The sequence below is a fragment of the Myxine glutinosa genome, chromosome 7 (genome assembly GCF_964187855.1).
Source record: "Myxine glutinosa chromosome 7, kmMyxGlut1.1, whole genome shotgun sequence".
NCBI lineage: Eukaryota > Metazoa > Chordata > Myxini > Myxiniformes > Myxinidae > Myxine > Myxine glutinosa.
Window position 1 is genome coordinate 96,113,132 of NC_136267.1, and position 23,420 is coordinate 96,136,551.

Consider the following 23,420-nt stretch of genomic DNA (forward strand, 5'->3'; position numbering starts at 1 on the left):
CTTTTGGTTCTAAGACATCTTTAAAAGTAAGTTCACCCCAACAAAAAAAATATTCCATATTAAATGCCAAGTCTGTATGTGTTCGGAACACAAACCTGCATTTTCGCAGTTCTTCAATATTTGGCTATGTCCGTCCATCCGGCAAAAATGAAGAACATTTCTAACCCACTGTGTTTAATTACAATGAGTTCTAAAGGGCAATTCTAATGGGTTTCGTTCTTTTCTAGGCTTTGCCTATTTCATATTAAAAATGCCAAACTGAACGGTTTCCTTCAGACATGGATGCGATATATATATATACTAGCCGAAACCCGTGGAGCATCCACGGAAGAGAGGATGTGGTGTATGGATGGAGTGTACCATTATGGATGGCATAGGGGAGCGCTCATGGGATCTTCTTCTTCCGTTAAGCTCCAATTTTTTCTCTTTAAGTTAAGTCCAATCAGTCCTCTCTGCTCGAAGTGCTCAGGCCATGCCTTCCCACTCTCATACTTTTATTTCCGTTCGGTGTAGAAAGAGATTGACATATCGTTCGTCTGTATTCAGCTCGTTATCTTTAAGCTTCCTTACGTCTCGCCACCTGCTACACCTCTCTGAGTTACGAGGATTTATGCAACGCACCCCGAGTATCGCAACGTCACTCCATTTAACTTTATTAAAATGACGATAACGACGTTTCCTTATATATCCTAATTTAAAATGTTCAAGGGAATAAAAAGACCATTTGGTTCACACCACCCATGTTCACACCACTCGACTGTCCAATCAGCGAACAGCTCGCTGGCGCCCAGCAGACGCCAATACAATGGCGTCGTAAGATGGCGTCGTATCGGCAGTTAATCGGATGCTTTTGGGCCCCAACGTCGGCGAATTCAGATTTTTCGAGTATGGCTGTACGAGTGTACGTGATAAACAAAGAGCGCGGTTCGTAGATCGTAAATCCATTAGTGCCGTGGGCATCGGGTCACTGGGTGCAGCGTAAAAGGGATAACAAAGTCGAGTCCTTACGCTATTATTATATAGATATATATATAAATTATTTTTGTCACTTTTTAAAATTCTTATTATTTTTAAACTCTCTGCCTGCCGGGGAGTCAAACTATCTGACAGAAAATCATTACAAACAGGAAATGTACTGTTGTTAGGGATGTCATAAAGGACACAAATAACAGACATACTATATATGGATAACTAATGTAACGTTTTAAGTGAGGTGGTGTAAAAGATGGTGCATTGGGCTTCCGCTTCTGGTCCGGTCTGAAGAGGACGCAGGCGTCACATGCTCGCCGCTTCTTCGACTGGGCCACTGTCTGTGGCTTGCTTTTTTGGTGGTCGTGCGGATTTTTTGGCCATTGAGTCTGCCCTCCGCATAGTCCCGGCTCTGCTCCCTGCTTCGCCTACCCGGCTCCTTCACCTGCTCGCTGTTTCCTCGGGCACGCTCTCGTGGGTTGTGTCCTTCGCAGCGGTGTGGCGGCGGTTTTCCCGCCGTGATCTAGATTTGTAGCGGCGGCGGTTGATTGCCGCTGCATTTCCCGCTTTGCCGTGATCAACCTTGGCCTCGTGATCGTCTCTTTGCTCCTGCCTGCCCTCTGCTTGGTCCCGGCTCTGCTCCTGGCTTCACCTACCTGGCTCCTTCGTTTCCTCAGGCCCGCTCCCGTAGGTTGGGACCATTGTTTCACCTCCTCAACCTTGGCCTCGTCTCGTCTCTCCGCTCCTGCCTGGCATGGCTCTGCAGTACTCCGCCGCAAGGCTCGTTCTGCTCAATACCCGCTCCACCCCATCATGCATCTCTGCCATCAAATCAAATGGACTCCTCCGACGACCCAGGTACATTCACCGTGGCTCCGGTCGTAAGTTTGTATATGTACAATCAGGTCACTCCATCCCCGTCCTCTGGTCAGCTCAGCGCACTCCCACTCATCGTCCCAGCGCACCTGGTCACGGCAACGCACAAAATCGCACCTCCTGCCTGCGAACCCTGGCCAAATCACCTGAATTCATCCCTGCTGTTCAAAACAACATCAAGCTCACCCTGTTCAACACCCGGTCCCTCAACAACAAATGCCTCATCCTCAACGACTACATCCTGGATAACAAACTGAACTTTCTCTGTCTCACCGAAACCTGGCAACAACCACTGGACTACTACACGCTCAACCTCACCACACCCAATGGATATTCCTACGTCAATAAACCACGCTCGGAGGGCCGAGGTGGTGGAATTGCCGTTATCCACCGTCAAGACATCAGGACCAGCCTCATCCCCATCGCCTCATCCTCATCCTTTGAACACCTGGCTTTTAAACTCTCTGGTCGCACGCAGTCAGTCATGGCTGTCGTCTACCGCCCTCCCAAACCACACCCATTATTCCTGTCTGACTTCTCCTACTTTCTGACCCAGCTATGTTCCCTCTCCCCCTCAATCCTCCTCCTTGGTGATTTCAATATCCACATGGACTCCACTGACTCCACAATAACCACTGACTTCACTGATTTACTCACCTGCTTTAACCTCACTCAACATGTCAACTTTCCTACGCATATCCGTGGTCACATTTTGGACCTTGTCTGCTCCACTGGATTAATTTTTCACCATCTCTCTGGCTCCGACCTCACCCTCTCTGACCACTTAGCCATCACTATGACCATCAACATCCCCACCCCAACACCAAGACATTATCGCACTATCAACTTCCGTAAGCTAAACGCTCTTTCACCTACCTCATTCTCATCCACCCTCTCTGAAAAAATGTCCACTTCTCCCTTCATTGACCTCCACACCCCTTCCGACCTCACTGACTACTACAACCACACTCTCTCCTCCTGCCTTGACCAGCTTGCGTCTGTAAAAACCAAAACAGTTTCTTTCACCCATTCTGCTCCCTGGTTTACCCCTGAACTCCGCCTGATGAAAACTCGTGCTCGCCAACTTGAAAGACTCCGCAATAAAACAGGTCTCACAGTTCACTCCCAAGCCTACAAGGACCACCTACAACACTACAAAGATGCCCTCTCCCACGCCCGCTCCGCCTACTACTCTCAAATTGTCCACTCTGGCTCTGGAAACCCAAAAGCACTCTTCTCGACAATAAACAAAATACTCCGCCCCCTGGACACCACCACCCAGTCATTCACAGTAGACAACTGCATCTCCTTCCTTTCTTTCTTCCAACGCAAAATTGACAACATCTACAACAGCTTGACCACCGCCGCACCCGCTCCCCCTCCAACCACCTGCCCCCCCTTATCCTGCCTTCCCCTGTCTCAATTCTCCCCGGTCTCCCCTACTGACCTCTCTGAACTCCTCATAGGAATGAAAACTGCCACCTGCACTCTTGACCCCATCCCCTCCAGCTTTGTCAAGGCCTCCCTCCCTGCTCTCTCTCCACTTATCATTGCAACAATAAACTCCTCCCTGTCTACAGGCATCGTCCCACCATCCCTCAAAATTGCTGCTGTTACCCCCATTCTAAAAAAACCTGGTCTAAACCCTGACACCCTAAATAACTTCAGACCCATCTCCAACCTACCCTTTCTGTCAAAAGTTTTGGAACGCGCTGTAGCCGCTCAACTCAAACATCACCTCTCTGCCAATAACCTGTATGAAACATTCCAATCCGGATTCCGCTCCAACCACAGTACTGAAACTGCTCTCCTCAAAATCACCAACGACCTTCTCCTCTCCTCTGACGCTGGCAACCTCAACATTCTCGTCCTCCTCGACCTCAGCACTGCCTTTAACACCATCGATCACACCATCCTCCTCACCCGACTTGAATCCACCTTTAACGTTACCGGCACTGCCCTCTCTTGGATTAAATCATACCTCTCTGACAGACGCCAGTTCATCTCCATCAATAACTGCAAATCCCCCACTGTTCCCCTCCCCCAACGTGTCCCCCAAGGTTCAGTTCTTGGCCCCCTCCTCTTCATCCTTTACCTGTCCCCCCTCGGTCACTTAATCCACCGTCATGGTCTCCAATTCCACTGCTTCGCCGATGACATCCAGCTTTTCATCTCCACCAAGTCCGTCTCCACCGACACCCACTCTATCCTGACAAACTGCATCTCTGAAATAAAATCCTGGCTTCAAATCAACTTCCTCAAACTTAACTGTGATAAATCTGAAATAATCATCATTGGCCCAAAAACGCTCACAAAATCCACCCATAACTTTGCCCTCAACATTGACAGTATCCCAGTATCCACCTCCCCTCTCATCCGAAATCTTGGCGTCATCTTTGACCAAACCCTCTCCTTCGACAAATACACTAAACAGATCACAAAGACAGCCTTTTTTCACCTGAAAAACATCGCCCGTCTCCGCTCATCCCTCTCCTCCACGGCTGCAGAAACCCTCATCCACGCCTTCATCACCTCCCGTCAGGACTACTGCAATAGCCTCCTCTATGGTTCACCCTCAACAATCACCAATAAACTCCAATACATTCATAACTCCGCTGCCCGTCTACTCACCCATTCCCGGACCCGTGACCACATCACCCCCGTCCTTTACAAGCTTCACTGGCTCCCCATCTCCCAGAGAATCCAGTACAAAATCCTCCTCTTGACCTACAAAGCCCTCCACAACCTGGCCCCATCCTACCTGGCTGACCTCCTCTCCAGACACACTCCCACCCGCAACCTCCGCTCTGCTGGTACCAACCTCCTGACCCCCCCCCCCCCCCCCATCCGGACCAAATTCAGATCCTGGGGGGACAGGGCCTTCTCCATCGCTGCTCCCACCCTCTGGAACTCACTACCTCACACCATCAGAGACTCCTCACTCACCACATTCAAAACATCACTCAAGACCCACCTGTTCAGCACTGCATTCAACCTTCAACCCACAGCATTTAACCCCTGACTATCACTTCTCCTTCTCCCCCCTTTTGCTTTAAATATTTCCCTATTGATTCTTGTCTTTTTGCAATTGTTGTTTTCATGTTTTGTTATGCATTATGTTTTGCACTCTGTCAAAGCGCCTTTGGGCTTCATGAAAAGCGCTATACAAAATAAATGAATTATTATTATTATTATTATCAACGGTGGTAAACTTCCGATTTTTTTTTTTATTGTCTTCCCTACAGCCATTAAAACCTTCATTTTATTTCAATTGAATTATATACCTGACCACTGTTGAACACATTGTTGGCACTTGCAAAAGCCTCCATTATCAGTACTTTGGACTAAACATTACGCCAATTTACGGAATCTCAACCATTCAAAATTTCCACTCACATTCTCAGCATTGTGGAATGATGAGATTTAGACAAAGTGGCCCCTCTTAGGAAATATAAATTGTGCCCAGAAATGCAAAGCAAGACTTTAAAGACCCTTGCCATGTCCCTTTTCTCAAGACTACAAGGGGTAAGGTATTTTATGAACTTTCCAGTTATGCAAGTATCAAAACTCATGGAATAGCAGAACAACTTGGGCAAAGGGTCAAAGGATCAACAGACAAAACATGGCAAAGATAAAACTATGGGACAGCATTAATCGGATGCACCACAGGACAAGGAGAGAAACTGGCATCGTGGGTGGGTGCGAATTAAGGAGGTTGGGAATGGGATCTCAGCAGATGAAGGAGGGTGGGAATGTTATATTAGTGTAGGAATGTTATAGGTGGAGGGTGGGAATGGGATCTCGGCAGAAAGAGTAAAGCTTAGTAGGCCAAATGGGAGAGACCATGAGGTGATGTGGCAGCAGACTTGAAATCCTGTTGGGAAGAGCTTGAGGCAACTGACTCATCAATAGAGTTCCACAGACGAGAAGGGTGGGGTTTGAAAGAATGGAATGGAGGTGAGCATTGAATTTCGACTTGGGGATGGTAACCAGAAAATGATTTCTGACAATGCACGTGACCCAGAGGGACAGGGGATGGGCAGAGAGGTGAAATGTCAGGAGGAACGAGACCACAATTGAGCCGGCAAAAAACGACAAGGCTTCTAACTTATCTATGTACACTGTACAGTAAGAAGCAGGCCCTGAGAGTCAGCCTCATGTTCTTCTTGTATTTTCCTTCTGCCACTTATTCATATTCCACTTGTATCTCCCCAATAAGGAGAATCTAAGCCCCTTGTGGCAATTCCAATACCATTGATGCCATCGTCTTAGATTCCAGGGCAATATGGGAAGTGGAAGCACCAATCCTTACAGACTGGCGAGCCATGTTCCATGACACTCGGCACAAAAAGACTTTGTACACTGTTTTACTGTTTTGAGCTGAGGACGGGAGAAGGACTTGGCCTTACATAAAATTCTGAAGCAGCAGTGGGCTTTTGAGGACAGCTTGGAGAAATTGTCTACTCAAGACGTGAAGCTGAACTGTCTGTCATACATGTACAGTCACGTAAAAAGTAAGTACACCCCATGTAAAGTTTTGACTTTTTCAACATATTTCAACATACAGCTATTTCGTAGCTGCATACCATATTGATGTTTCTTTGTACTATTTCATAGGGCTGTCAAATGAAGATGCCAAACATAGGATATGGTGTGGAGAATGGAATGGTGCAGCAACAACAACAACAAAAAAATCTTTCCATGATGAAATGTGCACAAAGTTGCATTCAAAAGTAAACATCAGTTTCCGCCCTCTCCCAAACTCTAACCATGTGGTGCCAGAGCAACTGAGTTGTTCTTCCCCACTGATGGTTCTTCCCATGTTTTTTGTGTAGATTCTCCATGAGCTGATGCAGCTGAACATCGAGATCTGCGCACACAAACACATCCTCCTTGAGTCACACCACAGCTGTCTGGGTCATCTTCAGTTCAAAGACCCATTTTCACAAAAAACTTTTTTTTTGCGATTAAAACGATTTTAATGCGATTAAAAGTTAAGGCTCCAGTAACCCACTCACAACTACACAGCTACATTACACATTCCCATTGTCTGATTCGAGTGGACAAAATATACAGGGGGTTAAAAAGGGTGAGGTGTGCTTCAAAAAAGATAAGTGTTTAAGTGAAGGGAAGCAATGGTTTAAGGAGGTGAGAGGAGGTGGAAATAGTGGGGTATAATTGGGGTGGGGGTGAGGAAGAGAACCACATGGGTGGGGATAGGACGCTAAGCGGGGGTAAAGAAGAAAAAAAGAGAGGGCACTGCGGATTTCCGGATGGGGGTGGGGGAGGAGACAATGGTGTCTGGAGGTTGGAGGAGGAGATGACGGGGAGAGGGAAGAGGAAGACGATATCGTGTGATGAGAAAAAGATGTGTTTGGGGAGTACGAGTTGTAGTGGTAGTAGTAATAATGTTTTAAAGGGAGAAAAGGTGAGTTTGTGGAGTAGTAGTAGTAGTAGTAGTAGTAGTAGTAGTAGTGTTCGAGAATGCTAAAGGGTAGGGGGAAAAAAAGACTTCGAAGTAAAGGTTTATGCAAGGGAAGAGAGGTGTTAAGGAGGTGTCGAAAAAGAATGGTACGTAGGTACAGTAGTGTAAAGACGAGGGTATTGAAAGTGTCAATAATAATTAATTAATCCATCCAGTTTGTATGCACAGGATTAACCTGCACCAAAGCTTCGGAAAGTTCCATAAACACTCCAAGACTCGAACATATGGGAGTTTATAACAGCACAGAAATGCAGAACTGTATTAAACAGGAATTTCGAAACCAATCCATACAATCACAATCAATTACCAGACATCTTCCAGACAGAATATTTCAACCGGACCGATATGAAGAAAAAATAATAATAAATAAAATAAAACTCCACCTCATCCACGTGCAGTTTAACTATTGCCCTGCCCACTGAGTAGTATTTAAATAACGCCCCGCCCACTGAGTAGTATTTAAATAACGCCCCGCCCACTGAGTAGTATTTAAATAACGCCCCGCCCACTGAGTAGTATTTAAATAACGCCCCGCCCACTGAGTAGTATTTAAATAACGCCCCGCCCACTGAGTAGTATTTAAATAACGCCCCGCCCACTGAGTAGTATTTAAATAACGCCCCGCCCACGGAGTAGTAGTTAAACAACGCCGAGCCCAAAGTGTATTTAAACACGCTCCGCCCACGTGTATATTTTATTCGAAGCCTTTTGCGCGGTATTCTTGAATTTGCTTTCACAAGTCCTAGAATTTAGAAATCGTTAAATATATATATATATATATATATATATATATATATATATATATATATATATATATATATACATATATATATATATATATATATATATATAAATATATATATTATATATATATTTTATAAGGCTCTCATTCATACATAATTATATAATTCCTAAAATACACGTGTTTTGTTTTCACATTGATGTAATATTTCTCTCATGGAGAAGCTCTTTGTTTGGTGGAATCAGAGATGCCTTCGTAATGCTGGTGCTGCGCTTATTGGCCAATCTAGTGTCACGTGGGGTCTGCCGTGTTGATGACGTGTGTTCTCTCATGGGCGTGTTAAAGTCCATGACGTCGGGTCACCAAGGCGTGACCGAATGCCAACGTCTCCTGGGCGTGCTGCGTGTGACGTCATTCCGGGGAGTGGTGCTTGTGGAGTTCGACGTTCGCACCGGAGCTCGGCGAGACAACGGTACAGCGATTATACTAGTTGAGGAGCTTCTTGTGAGATAAAGGTGAGCGGAGAGGGACGGAGAAAGTGACGGGCGGTTATCCAGCTTGTGGGCCTCTCTTATTAAACTATAGGTGGGGTAGGAGTTTGGACCAAGGGTACGTTTAATACGACGAAGGGGGTGTTTCGTACGTATATAAATCGGTCCGGCTTTAGTTTACGTCAGATAAAGTTTTGTTCTTACAACGAACAAACCGCCGTAAGTAACGGAATTGTTGCATCTTTGGTTACTCAAGTTACCACAAGCTGACGGGATGGTTTGGCTCATCGTTCCCGCGAGAGGACTGCATGCTCCATGATGCAACCTCTACTTGAGGATTGAAGGTAGTAGCAACGATGTCCTAATTTTTAAGCCTGCTGAGGGTAGGAATGAAACGCCTTGTGTGGTTCTTTCCTACTTCTACAAACTGTACTGACTTTCAAGCAGCACTCAAATACATATACACCGTTCAAAGTGTTACATAAGCACCAGTTCTGGCCCACTGGCAGAAACATTAATTGTTCCAGGATTGTCGTTCCTGTATCTTTTTTTTAATTTTTTTTTATTAATTCATGCGAGGACTGCCCCTTTTTGAGTGGGATGGAGGAGTCGGGGTGTTCATGAGTACAGGCCTATGGGGACATCCTTGTGATTGCTTTCAGTTTGTGCCAACGGTTTGGAAACTTTTTGAACCTTAACCTTTCGGTGTCCCATTTGCATGCCCCTGTTGTCCCATTTGCTCCCACTTCCAGCTTTTTCTTGAGTGAATTATTTTTCACAGTATTCTTGTGAATGCTTGTTTATATAAATGGCTCATTAAGGAGTTTATGATGTAGGGCGGCACGTTTACAAACAATATCAGAGGATGTGAGGAGGTGAAAGCGAAAAGGAGGAACAGCACAATAATGAACTAGAACAGCACTCAGAGAGCATACCTCCACCTGGTTGGCCATATCACTTGATGGTGAAGAATCACTTTAAAAAATTATGCTAACTAGATCCAGATCCGGATCTTCACCAAAATTGAATGGATTCTTCCTTGTCACACACACAACCTGTCCAACACGTTTCGTCCAAATCCATCCGTAACTTTTTGAGATATCCTGTTATGTATCGTTTTTCGTCTGATCTCCCAATAGTGAAGAATAAGTTTAAAAATATTCTAGTAGCCGGATCCGAATCCGGATCTTCACCAAAATCTAATCATTTCGTCTTGGTCACATACGCTACATCTCTGCCAAATTTCGTCCAAATCCGTCCACAACTTTTTGAGATATTTTGTTCACAGACAGACAACAGACAAGGGTGAAAACATAACCTCCATCCACCTTTGGTGGTGGAGGCCATAACAATGGCCCGGTGAGGAGCAGGATAGGAAAGGTTCATTGTATGATCCTGAATGTCCTGTGTGTAATAAGATATCCTGGGAGCACTTTTGAAAGACTGAAAATGAAAATGTTTCTGCTCATACAAGAAATGGGACAATCATTTCAGCTGGGGCCCTGAATACCAACGAAAGATAACTCGCAAATTGAGGCTGGATGTCAGACAGTGTCCAAGGCTTGAGAGATATCCAGAGCGATGGCCCTAACCTCGTGTTTCTATACACAAAGAATTAAGTTAAGCACCCCCCCCGTTTTTTTACAACCTCGCACATTACAAGTTTGTTGTCGTCAAAACAGTGTAATATACCCATGATATTGCTATATTTTCTGGAGAAGTGATATTATGGTCACATAAAAACATAATCATGCCGTTTTCAATATTTTATTCTGAATAATTTAAGGTGAAATTTTTTGGGAATTTTAGGCATATTTTCACCTCAATTTAAGTATGGAGCTATAGGTCCATCACGGACAGTGTGGATGACGTTTATGTTTTCTAACGTACAGTCATTGTTCTGAGAAGACCTCTAGCGATCTTTGCGTCAATAACGTGTGTAGGACCCACGTGATCGGATCACTGACTCAACCCTACGTCTCATAGACCCTGTAAGCCGTCGTATGCGTTGCTGTGGCAGGTTGTTCCATTCCCGATGTAATGCACGTTCCAATTCATCCAGATTGGCTATTGGAGGGACCATCTTCGCAATTTGTCGTCCCAACATGTCCCAAACGTGCTCGAGGGGGTTCAACCTGCCACAGCAACGCATACGACGGCTTACAGGGTCTATGAGACGTAGGGTTGAGTCAGTGATCCGATCACGTGGGTCCTACACACGTTATTGACGCAAAGATCGCTAGAGGTCTTCTCAGAACAATGACTGTACGTTAGAAAACATAAACGTCATCCACACTGTCCGTGATGGACCTATAGCTCCATACTTAAATTGAGGTGAAAATATGCCTAAAATTCCCAAAAAATTTCACCTTAAATTATGCAGAATAAAATATTGAAAACGGCATGATTGTTATGTTTTTATGTGACCATAATATCACTTCTCCAGAAAATATAGCAATATCATGGGTATATTACACTGTTTTGACGACAACAAACTTGTAATGTGCGAGGTTGTAAAAAAACGGGGGGGGGGTGCTTAACTTAATTCTTTGTGTATAGTTTAGGACATCCATCCACTTTCTTAGGACCTCAGAAGGTTTAGGACATCAGAAGGAGTAACATATCCAAGGTGGAATGGCCAGGACGAATGCCAAACTTTGTCAGAGATTAGCGAGTTATAAAAGATCCATTGCCTGAGGTATGCTCGAATGGTTTGGGGCAAGGCTGATAGGTCTGTACTCTGAAATTGTGGGAACCTTTCTGAATTAACGCCAGGGGGGTTGACTCAGCCTGCCATCCTTCCAAGGTCGGCAAATTGAGTACCAGCTTGCTGGGATGAATGATCCCGGGGTGTACCCCCATTTAGAATAGGTACACCGTATCCCTGCGCATCGTAAGAGGTGACTAAGGGTTGGCGTCAGGAAGGGCATCCGGCCATAAAAACATTGCCTCAAACAGGGCCCCTTGAGGTCATGGGGCCTGCAAGGCCAATCCCCGCTCTAGCGGGGGAAAATGGCCTTAAAACGATCATTCATTCATTCATTCATGGTGGATGAGTTGGGTAGGTGACGAGGATGAAATGATTAGATTTTGGTGAAGATCCGGATGCAGGTCCGGCTTATCAGTGGGATACAAAACATATACAGTACATGCTGGTGGAGGAACGTGCTCTACTGAGTGCCGTTGTCGTTCCATCAGGACTGTTTGTGCAAGAGGTGCAAAGTCAGGTAAGAATCTTCTACACTGTGGTAAGGTGGAAGTCCACATGCTGTAGGGAACATGCTTTAATGGGGGAAAAGGTAAAGAGAATGGGTAGCAGGATTGATTAGACGTTCGCACCGGAGCTCGGCGATCATACTTCTAATCATTAGAGGTATGCACACTCACCTCTAAGCTGTCTATCCTGGGTTTGAATCTCCGCCCAGGTATAAACTCCACACAGTCATCGCAGGCTTTCACAGTACAAGAAGGGTCCAGGTTGTCTTTTTGAGTAGCGACAACTTGATAACTACCTTTTTGTCGAACAATATCCATCATGACCTTGGCCTGGTTGTATAAAATTCCCTTATCCTTAAGGTACACTGTGATTCCTTAGCGAACAATTTCCTTAAGGCCTGTTGCAAAAACAACCCTTGGTTAAATCCTCAAGTAAGGATTTCATTAAGGTTGAGGAAATCCTTCAGATCTGTTGCTATGCTAGGCAACCAATCAGATTAGAGATAGGAAGAGGCATCCAAAAGCAAGAACACATCATGAACATGTGATTTTAAATGACGGTTCTTATATGTTGCATGGGGAACACGTGCTTCAAGATGAAGGGGAAATAAAATGATTCTTGTGTAAAATTTATTTGATTCTCATAAAGCATTTTATTGGAAATGTGTTAATGTGTGCCGTTAGACGTTTGGAAACTTTCCGAGAATGGTGAAAGTGTGAAATTATGAAAGTGAAATACGAGTGTGAAACACCAAGCAAAATATTCTGGACTAGCCGAAACCCGTGGAACATCCACGGAAGGGAGGATGTGGTGTAGTACACCGCGATCGACGACACCGGCACAAATGCATGCTCTGGATTGTCCACTCAGCGGACGGCTTGCTTCGCCTTCGCCCAGCAGACGCCAATACGATGGCGTCGTAAGATGGCGTCGTATCGGCAGTTAATCGGATGCTTTTGGGCCCCAACGTCGGCTAATTCAGATTTTTCGAGTATGGCTGTACGTGATAAACAAAGTGCGCGGTTCGTAGATCGTAAATCCATTAGTGCCGTGGGCACCGGGTCACTGGGTGCGGCGTAAAAGGGATAACAAAGTCGAGTCCTTACGCTATTATTATATAGATGTCATGAAAGAGTGAAAATGTTACCCGGGTCACTGTACCACCACTCGGAGCGTGTTTCGCAATCCACAATCATTTTTCAATTGCGGAAGTATTTTTTGTATCGGCTTCTGGTCTTTGTCTTCATGACCAATTTCCATGAAGAGTGCCTTTTGGAAACTCAAAAGTTGTTGCTTCAGGATGGGGTGGAGAGGAAGGGGAGGTGATAGGATAGGTCCCTTGAGTCTAAGGAAGGTATTAAGGGAAAACTTGATGAATATTCGCATATTGAACCATCTTCAAATTAGGGATGCCCTTAAGGGGGAAATTAAGGAAATATTTAAGTAAATCCTGAGATCTTTCCTTAAGGATGCTTCATGCAACCGAGCCTCTCCTTAAGGAGGGAAGGAATGAAAGGGAATGTACAGGGTGTCCACTAAGTCTTGTTCCAGTTTTCATATCTTATTACAACCAAATCAAACAAGACTTTGTGGACACCCTGTATATCAGCCACAGACCTGATGAGCTCCTACCAGCCTTTGGAGGATGGTGAGAGGCTGGAGAATTTGGATCACAGGTGAGCCTGATGTTGGGAACGGGCTCTTCATACGATAGATATACCATGGCTCTGAGCTGTGCATAGGTTGCCCTCAGTAGGGTTTTCCTTCCAGAAGAATGCAAGTTTTCTTCTGATGGTCTCACCACACACAATGGTGTAGCAGGGTTCGGATGATGGACAGAAAAGATGGGATGAACTTGTGAAGAAGATAAATTGGTTTGTTGCAGAAGAAATTCCAGGAGCAGTCAATGTTGAGAGCTGAATAGATGGTGGACAAGTTTTGACTGGGGAGGCCAGACTAAGCAACTTTAGCCAAGTCTGCACCTTGGAAATCTATACTGTTATAAAAGTGTGTGTGTGTGTGTGTGTGTGTGTGTGTGTGTGTGTGTGTGTGTGTGTGTGTGTGTGTGTGTGTGTGTGTGTGTGTGTGTGTGTGTGTGTGTGTGTGTGTGTGTGTGTGTGTGTGTGTGTGTGTGTGTGTGTGTGTGTGTGTGTGTGTGGTGTGTGTGTGTGTGTATATACACATACACACACAGTATATATGTTTTGTTTGTTTGTTACCTCCACCAAAGGTGTGCCAAGGTTATTTTTCACCCATGTCTGTCTGTTTGTGAAAAGATTTTTCAAAAAGTTGTGGATGGATTTGGACAATTTGAACAGGTCTCAAGATATAAGGACGAAATGATTAGATTTTGGTGAAGATCTGGATACTAGAATTTTAAAAGTGATTCTTCACCATTGAGAGATAAGGCCAAAACCGATATATAGCTCAAAAAGTTGTGGACTGATATGGACGGAACTCGGTGGACAGGTTGGGTGTGTGACAAAGAAGAATTGGTTGAATTTTGGTGAAGATCCAAATCCAGATGTGGGATACAAACCCGTAAACTTTTCTGTCTGGTGGATGTATATGCTCTACTGAGTGCCATTCTAGTTTATAAATGCTTCAAAAGCTGGTGAACCAAATCCAACCAAATTTTGCAAACATATTGACTAAGGGTATCCAAGTATGGTTTCTGTTGGGGTAACATATCTGGTGGAGGGGATTAAATGTGGGAGGGGAGAAGACCCAAATTCTCTATGTAAATGTGTATTATAAAGCACCACCCAGTGGTAGCCAGTATTACAAATCATCTTCTTGCGTAAAAGTTTGACCAACTTGACAAGATGCATTACGGTGATGTTGAAATATGAGTGAGTGCTTCAAAATTTTTAGTGTTTAATTTCACTCGTTTTAAGAGGAGGTTCAAACCAAAGCATCCAACACTGAGCTTTGCAGCGAAGTAGAATTGATGTTTTTTTGTTTTTTTTCTAGCGACATAAACCACGTCAGATGGGCATCAGGATGGATTACGGGTACGCACACTCGCTTTCTAAACTGTGCTGCCTGGGTTAAAATCTCGTCGCAGCTATAAACTGTCATCTTAGGCTTTCACAGGGAGGGTGTGTGCCGCCATTAAACAGGTGTCCCATCTGCTGGCATTAGTGGGTAGACATTAAAGATCCCACGTGTCCTTCGTCGAGAGAAGGCGAGTTATCACTGGCACCCAAGCCAAATTCCTGGAAGGGGAGGGGGGGGGGGGGGGATTGGGTACACCGCTGAAATGAACAATACGTTAACAGAGGTACACAAAGCCAAATGCATTCCATTGGGTTTGGGTGACCAGTGAGGGTGGGGTTTGTGGGGAATGGAGGAACAAACATGACCACATGTGTGGGAATCGGAAAATAACCAGGAAATGTACAGAAGAGGCCAACACATCCTGTGGAAGAAATGTCTGTGAGATATACAATATCTGGATTGGCTGAAGCAGGTTGAATGGACTGATCTGTGAAGTGGGAGCACAAATCTCAGATACTGGTAGAACAGAAGGCTAGAGAGGGGGAAGCACATACACGAGAACCCTGCCGAAGGAAAGCAGACAGGAGGTTGGGGGGTGAGGGAGGGTGGGATGTCAGCTGCCCCTCACCACTTGTCTCATAATATTTCTGTAAACACAGTTCGGTGATGCGGAGTAGAGCATCTGTGATTGTGAGTGAGGGTTCATTGACTGTGTGGAGTTGGCGAGGGCTGGAAGAGTGACATGGTTCCGCTATTTAACTTTATCTTGTGTACTGTATGTGCTTGGCGCAGGCTTTCCTTTGTCCCAATGTCGACTTTGATGGCCCCAGTTTTGCACACCAGATGGGTGATTGGCGTAGGAAAGCTTTTGTTCTAAGTCTTACATGGACCGGCTGGCCAGGCCCAGTGATGTTTGACTGGAGCTGATTTGGGGAGGAATTTGAAATTTGTTCAATATGCCGCCGATAAATCGCTCATTTTTTACGAAAGGAACCTTGGGATTTTTAACATGCATCAACTAATTTTCCCGGTGTGAACCCCGGTTTCGAATAGGTACACTGTATCCCTGCACATCGTAAGAGGCGACTAAGGGTTGGCGTCGGGAAGGGCATCCGGCCATAAAAACATTGCCTCAAACAGGGAACCATGATTGTCATGGGGCCCGCAAGGCTAACCCCCGCTCTAGCGGGGAAAATGGCCTTAAAACGATCATTCATTTATTCATTCATTCATATTCATTCATTCAACTAATGGCAGAACAGGGGGGATGCCCATTTTAATGTCCATCTGATGTATGGTGCACTTTATGATTCAACTCCCTGTCTGACGTCTGTGAAGCACCAATAAGACGGCTTATAGTTGGGTGAGAATGAAATGTAGATTAGACCTCTGCACTATCCTGTCAGACCTTGTAAGAAAGCTAATCCGACTAATAATTTGCAATTGGTCGCTGGCTTTGACACCAGTATTAATTTTTATTGTGGACCCGAGGCATCAACGAGCTACATATATCAAACAGTTTCAAATGGATCTCGCCACCATTGGAGCATTTTAAAAAGGTTTGAAGGGGAGGGGGGAGTTTTGATGGGTAAGGGTAGGGAGAAGGTAGTGATAGAATGGGGTTCGGTGGGAGTAGATAGAGGAGACAAGGAGTGGGATGCTGGTAAGGGATAGGGTTGGTAGGATACAGGCTAGTACAAGTAGAGGAGGGAGCAAACAGGGAATGGTTTGCCACTGAAGATGTACAAAAGGAACGATTAATGAAATACGAGCATCCAATGAAAACTGGGGTTCTTGAGATTTTCAAGTCAGAGGTATGTTTGAAAACGTTGGAGGAGGGGTGGGATAAAGGTGAGTTTAAAGATTGGAGAAAGGAAGAACTGTAAGAGATTGAATTTTTAGAATCGGAATAATTGAAAGAGCGATTTGAAAACGGCCTTTTGAAAAGAAAGGAAAAGAGTGAATTGTTATCGAAGAAAGAATACAACATGGGAGAAGGAAGTTTAATCATTTTGAAACAACACCTTGAAGACCATCTTTAGCTCTTACACGAGCCTCGATCTTGTATACAAAAAAAATGAGGGCAAGGAGGCTGGGAGGACGAGGATTGCGGACAGGTTCAAAAAGGAGGAAAAAGGACAACAAAAAAGATTAACAAGCCAAGTGGAGTGGAGTTCGAAATAACCTGAAGGTGTATATAAGGACTTGTATGGTAGGAGGGACTCCCTTTTTTTTCTTTTTTTTGGATTTTCTTGTTTTTTTTTTTGGTTTTTTTTAAGCTTCGTTGAAAGCAGATTTGAGTAAAACGAGAAAGGTTGAAAGAGATTGTGAAGGTGTATGGTGAATACTGAAGTAAAGTGGTGAAAATAACAAGACTGAAGGTAGTACAGACAAAGGACAAATAAAAACTATAATGGGCATAACGACTAACGAGGATTCCCATAAGACTGGAAGAAGGTCTTATGGACCGATGAATCAAAATTTGAAATCCTGGTTCATCACGCAGGGTTTTTGTACGCCATCGAGTAGGCGAAAGGATGGTTCCTCAGTGTGTGACACCAACTGTCAAACATGGAGGAGGAAGCGTGATGGTCTGGGGCTCTTTTGCTGGATCCAGAGTCGGCGACTTGCACAGAGTGACTGGCACCCTGAACCAAAAGGGCTACCACAGCATTTTGCAGCGCCATGCAATACCCTCTGGTATACGCCTAGTTGGTCAGGGGTTCATCCTACAGCAAGATAATGACCCTAAACACACCTCCAGACTATGTCAAAACTACCTTCGAGGAAAAGAACAAGACGGCAGGCTTCAAATCATGGAATGGCCAGCACAGTCTCCAGACTTAAACCCCATCGAGCTGGTTTGGGATGAACTGGACAGAAGCGTGAAAGCAAAGCAACCTACAAGTACAACACATTTGTGGGAACTTCTGCAACAGTGTTGGGAAGAACTTCCCGAACAATATTTGATTTCCATTGTAGAAAGAATGCCACGAGTGTGTTCGGCGGTTATATCTGCAAAAGGTGACTACTTTGCTGAGTCATAGATTTAAATTAAATTTTGTTAAACAAAATGATTCTATGATTTCTTTTTTTATCTCCAATTGTTTATTTGTTCTATGCTTAATTTCAGAGTACATTGAGACATTAAACTGCGTAAATTTCAATAAAAACTGGAAAAATTTGAGGTGTTCTAAAACTTTTGACCGGTAGTGTATGTACAGAGAGCTAGCTTCCCTCCCCACATGTGTGTAAAACCTCTATCCCTTCACACCTTTTTATGTTTTATTCCTCTGTAACCTGACTTTTATGTATCTTTTAAATGGTCTGCCAGGCCATTAGCACTAGACAGCCTGATGACTACAACAATACACAATCACACACAAACTTCATGTGATCAGTTTAAAATTGTGAAAATGTATAATTTAAAGGCTAGGGGGAGTGGTGTTGTGAAGAGAACATTAACTTGGAATGACATGGGCATAAACAGGGAAGAGAATAGGTGTGTTGGTGGAAGGGGGTGGAATTTGCACCATAAGATGGCCCATGACCTTCACTTGTAGTTATTGTTGCTGTGGTGCATGGACACACTTTACCAAAGGTACCAAGGCATAGTTTATGCCCATGTGACTGCAACAGCTGGTTTATTTGCTCATTTGGAGTAATAGTATGCTCTGCAATGGACTGCCCTTGTTGGGTTTGTTGCTGTGGTAGTTTTGCATGGACATAACTCCGTTGTAACCAGAACACTGATGTGCGTACATTCCCATCAGGCTGGAAGTTCGTGTATCCATCGCGGCTGTTGCCATTGTAATACAACATAGCTGAGAGCAGAGCATTTCACTCTCTGTAAATATGATACACCTGTTACAGCAACAGAGAAACCGGTCCACATGAGCCAGAAACTTGCCAAGATATTAGCAAATGCAAGGCAACTAAATTAATGATTGAGTGCAATATAATTTGTAAGCCTTTTCTGATCTTGACTTTTCTGTAACTTCGGGTACACTCGCTTGGATGCAAATCATAGTTGGGCCAAAATATTTAATGGGATGTTAAACTCTGTGAAGTCTCGTGTTCTCACCTGCATTTCTTCACTTGGTAGCATAAATGTGATCGGCTAATCGGTTCATCCATGCATCGTGCAGACGTATCACCTGGCACCTGGTTGCATCGGTTTTGGGGACGCAGCTGCTACCACTGTTACATTTCTTCCTTCATATCAACTTCGAAATCGGCCAGGATACTGATTCACAACGGCCTCCTCTTTTCAAGCCATAGAGCAGTAGTGTGCTATCCAATTGGTGTTGTGAATTATATGAAATAATTTTGTGCGAATGCTGCACCAAGCTGATCAACATGTCCACCACGTTGTGTATGCGGTGGGTTACCACCAGTGCATACAAGCCACGGCTAAGAGATTAAACTTATCTGCTTTGAAAGATAAGTCAAACCCATGCAATGTTTTGTCAAACCAAATTTCTGTTTGTCATACTAATTGTTCTTTTGAGCTAAACTTAAGTTGAGTTGTTCATTTAAAAAAAATATGTGAGCGACTAACAGCACAAGAAAGGTAGTTGTTTGGCATGTTGTAAAGCAGTTCTTTCCTTGTTAATTTGTACAGGAAGGGCTCCCAAAGATACAGGAAAGTGCTGTATCCGTCGGGCTTGGCTTCTGGCTTCGCCCCGCACTCCCGGGCCTAGCGCCGGCCGATCAAGCCTCAAAATGCTATGAAACTGTGCATCGTATCACTCAAAATTGAAGAGCTCCAAAAAGGAAAGCACTCGGCAATGGATGAGCTCGTGTTCGTGTATCCATCGCGGCTGTTGCCATTTAGTTGACATTTCCCTAAAGTTGCAATTGCCAAGTGCCATTGATTGCTCTGAAATAACCTCTTTGTCTCAATGGAACTGTTCTGAGATGAAGCTGGGATTGGGAGTGGGGGACTCCTCATCCTCATCCTTATCCTTATCCTCACCCCCCTCCTCTTCCTCTTCCTCTTCGCCTTCTCCTCCTCCTTCTCTCCCTTCACATATAGCTACAGTGGTACCTCGGCTTACGAGTTTAATCCGTTCCGTGACGGAGCTCGTAAGCCAAATCGCTCGTAAGTCAAAGCAAATTTTCCCATTCAAATGCATTGAAATGCTATTAATCCGTTCCAGCCTCAAAAAAAAAACACCAATTTTTTTTGTTAGGTGCTTTTAAATAACAAAAATGTACTTTATAAATAACAAATAATGTATAAACAAGCACGACCTCGTATATACTGTACATAATACAAGAGAATGTAAAGAAATAAACTGGTTTTATTAAGCAGAGGAGAAGAGCATGCCAGGTGAGGTGTGCGTGTTGTCGACTTGGCGAGGCAGTACGATCGTACTCCTTCTACGATATGTACGATTTTGAAGCAGAAGGAGTCCATAAAGGCTATAACGCCAGCCAAGGGCGTTACGATTATTTCAAAGCTCCGGACCTCTATCCATGAAGATATGGAGAAGTTGTTGTTTGTGTGGTTGAAGGAGAAGCAGCTCGCAGGAGATACCGTGACCGAGAGCATCATGTGTTTGAAAAGATTGAAACTCGGATATCGAGCACGGACCACGAGGTGTTTTTTCTTTTTTCTTAATCTCGGTTTCAGTGAACTTTTGCTCTGTGCTCACGTGTACTGTACCTGTACCTGTAATGGTACGTCAGAGGATGGCACCTGTTGTCATCATATTAAGTGCAAGATGTTCTGCATCGTAAGTTGGTACACCGTGGTCTTTCGGCGGTGTTTAAGCCGGCCGTCTTGGCTTCTGTCACCATTGGCATTGAGTCTTTCGATGTAGGTAGGTCGTTGTGTGCCGGTGCCTTGGCCGAATTCCTTCATTGCTGCATTGTTAGCTCACCTGGTTCTGTACAGTGCCTGGTAAAATTGATGTAATGGGTTTTTGACCGTCAACGCCATGAACCGTCATGAACCGTCATGAACCGTCATGAACCGTCAACCGCCATGAACCGCCATGAACCGTCAACGCCATGAACCGCTAACACTCAAAAGCCCATTTATCGCGCCTTATAAAGCAAAACGCAAACCGAAAGCCATGCCTCTCAAGCGAGGCGTGCTTCCGTGGTCACGTGATCCACAGGTGTAGCTCATTATACCCGCACGCGCGACACGCTTTGGCGGTCACGTGACCAGCCACTCTGGAGGCGGGGATCCCCGCCGATGACGTCACCGGCTGGAGCAAGGAGATTCCTCGCTCATGTATTTCGACGATTGCGTGTTTTATATCCAAGCAGAGATGCTTTCACGGCAAGATAACCGCGTGACCGGAACCGGAAGCCACAACCGGAAAATTCAAAAAAATAAATTTTTTGAGCTCGTACATCGGATCTCGGCTCGTATCCCAAAGCAACAAACCGCCCGAGCGACGGCTCGTATCCCGAAAAACTCGTACGTTGGGGCACTCGTAAGCCGAGGTACCACTGTACTTTCATGATTACTTCAGGCTGTGTACAAATAACATTAGATTGCCACTTAGATCACCCTACCATTGGGCATTGTGTACCCTACACAATGCCTGACCCATGCAATTGAATACTAGACCATGAAGTCCAGTGTTGGTCTGCTTCGGCGGACAGGCTTAATCAAGAGCGGAGTCAATGGCACGCCATCGCTTATCCCCACGCTTCCCACGTAAAGCAAAGTTGGAAGATGGCAAAAAGTTTGAGCAGGAACGACCCAGTATAAAATTTTGAATATTTTTTTCTTTTTAAGCATTTTGACTTCTGTGACCCTAAGTAGCCACCCTATGGAGCATGAACTGGGGGTCCAATAAAAAAAGTTACATATTTCTCAATGATTATGATATATACAAACTTTTATTTGAAAATGTTTAAAATGTGCCCGTAATTGCATTTTTTGGTATTTGACCTTTTGACCCTGCCCCAGGGTCAAATCTGGTCTAAGTGTGTTCACAATCGAGGGAAGTAGGTGCAGCTTACGTTTCGAGCACCAGCACTCCGTTGGGGCAAAATGAGCTATGCAGTTTAACTGTGCTGTTTGCAGATAAGTGATTGGAAGAGCCAGCAATTGCACAGACTTTTATTAACATTAGGATATAAAAGGCATCACTTCGCTGATAGGATTAATCAAAGACCGCGTGTTTCGCGACACAAACATATTGCATGTTTATCTGTCTCATTGAGGATGTAAAACTAAGTGACACTCACAAAAAAAAGAAGAAGAATATTTTACAACACTTAGCTGTTGTTATCCCCACGCTTATAAAGAAAAATTGGGACTGCTCCTGGGCACACCTGCTAGAACCAGGGAACCACTGGTAGGTTTAGATGATGAAATATGTAACGGAGAAGAAAATAAATACCTATTTTAGGGGCAAACTACTCCTAATCTATCTATAATTGCAGTTGTGTGTGTGTGTGTGTGTGTGTGTGTGTGTGTGTGTGTGTGTGTGTGTGTGTGTGTGTGTGTGTGTGTGTGTGTGTGTGTGTGTGTGTGTGTGTGTGTGTGTGTGTGTGTGTGTGTGTGTGTGTGTGTGTGTGTCTGTGTGTGTGTGTGTGTCTGTGTGTGTGTATGCGACCGCTGTTTCTCGACAACTACCGGTCCGATATACTTGAAACTTGCCAGGTATATTGCTGGGGACCCGAGGATGTGCCTTTTCAAGGTTTCATATTAATCGGACAAGTAGTTACCGAGCTATGGCGATTTCTTTACCAAACTCCGCAAGCCGTTCGCTTTGGACCAAACCATTGCATGTAAATAGAGGGGGGGGGGGATTGTCACCGTACTCGCAAGCCGTTCGCTTTGGACCAAACCATTTCATGTAAATAGAGGGGGGGGATTGTCACCGTACTCGCAAGCCGTTCGCTTTGGACCAAACCATTTCATGTAAATAGAGGGGGGGGATTGTCACCGTACTCGCAAGCCGTTCGCTTTGGCTTTGCGAATGGACCAAACCATTTCATGTAAATAGAGGGGGGGGATATAATTTTAGATATATATATAGTACGGGCATGCCCTAGTTTATTTTAATGCCATGAACAAACTTTGATACATCATGAGTGATAAAGGTTGTGGTCAAGTTTCATCGAAATTGTGTGTGTGGTTTCGGAGAAGTTCCGAGTTTTTACATACAACCTGACTGTTGACCGACGGGCACCGCGCGATGCTAATATCTCCCTTGAACAATTTTTGGTCCAGGTTAACCAAAAACGGGGCAATCAGATCTTGTCTGTCTGTTCGTCCGTTATGCTATCTCCTCCTAAATGGTTGGGCAAAAATTCACCAAACTTGATAGTTATGATCACCACATGGCAAGAAGGTGCCAGAGCAGTATCATTTGGCCCCACTTCTTATGGACCTGGGGTGGTGTCAAAAGGTCAAATACCAAAAAATGAAATTGTGGGCACATTTTAAAACATTTTTTAATGAAACTTTATTTGTGCAATCAACATTGAGGGACGCATGAAATATGCAACCATTTTTTTAGTCTGACCCTTGGCCGATGCCCCATGGGGTGGGCACTTGGATTCACAGGGGTCAACACAGAAGAATTTTTTTAACTCAATTTTTCAAAACTGTGTGCTACTTCCGTGTACCATTATATACTTTTCTATTGCTTCAAGAAGTATTCT

At 44.5% G+C, this 23,420-nt stretch overlaps 2 protein-coding genes across 2 annotated transcripts in view; one reads left to right on the forward strand and one right to left on the reverse strand.

Annotated features, from left to right (window-relative positions):
* The window catches only part of LOC137431440 (mediator of RNA polymerase II transcription subunit 1), a 36,806-nt gene extending 30,083 nt beyond the window's left edge, over positions 1-6,723 (reverse strand). Inside the window, exon 1 of the mRNA XM_068122762.2 lies at positions 6,615-6,723. Coding sequence (XP_067978863.2) covers positions 6,615-6,689 — 75 coding nt within the window. The 5' untranslated portion in view covers positions 6,690-6,723. The remainder of the gene's footprint in view (positions 1-6,614) is intronic.
* Positions 6,724-8,420: 1,697 nt separating this feature from the next.
* LOC137431442 (ras-related protein Ral-A) overlaps positions 8,421-23,420 on the forward strand; it is a 39,600-nt gene continuing 24,600 nt past the window's right edge. Inside the window, exon 1 of the mRNA XM_068122764.2 lies at positions 8,421-8,587. The gene's annotated coding sequence lies outside the window, so the exon portion shown is untranslated. The remainder of the gene's footprint in view (positions 8,588-23,420) is intronic.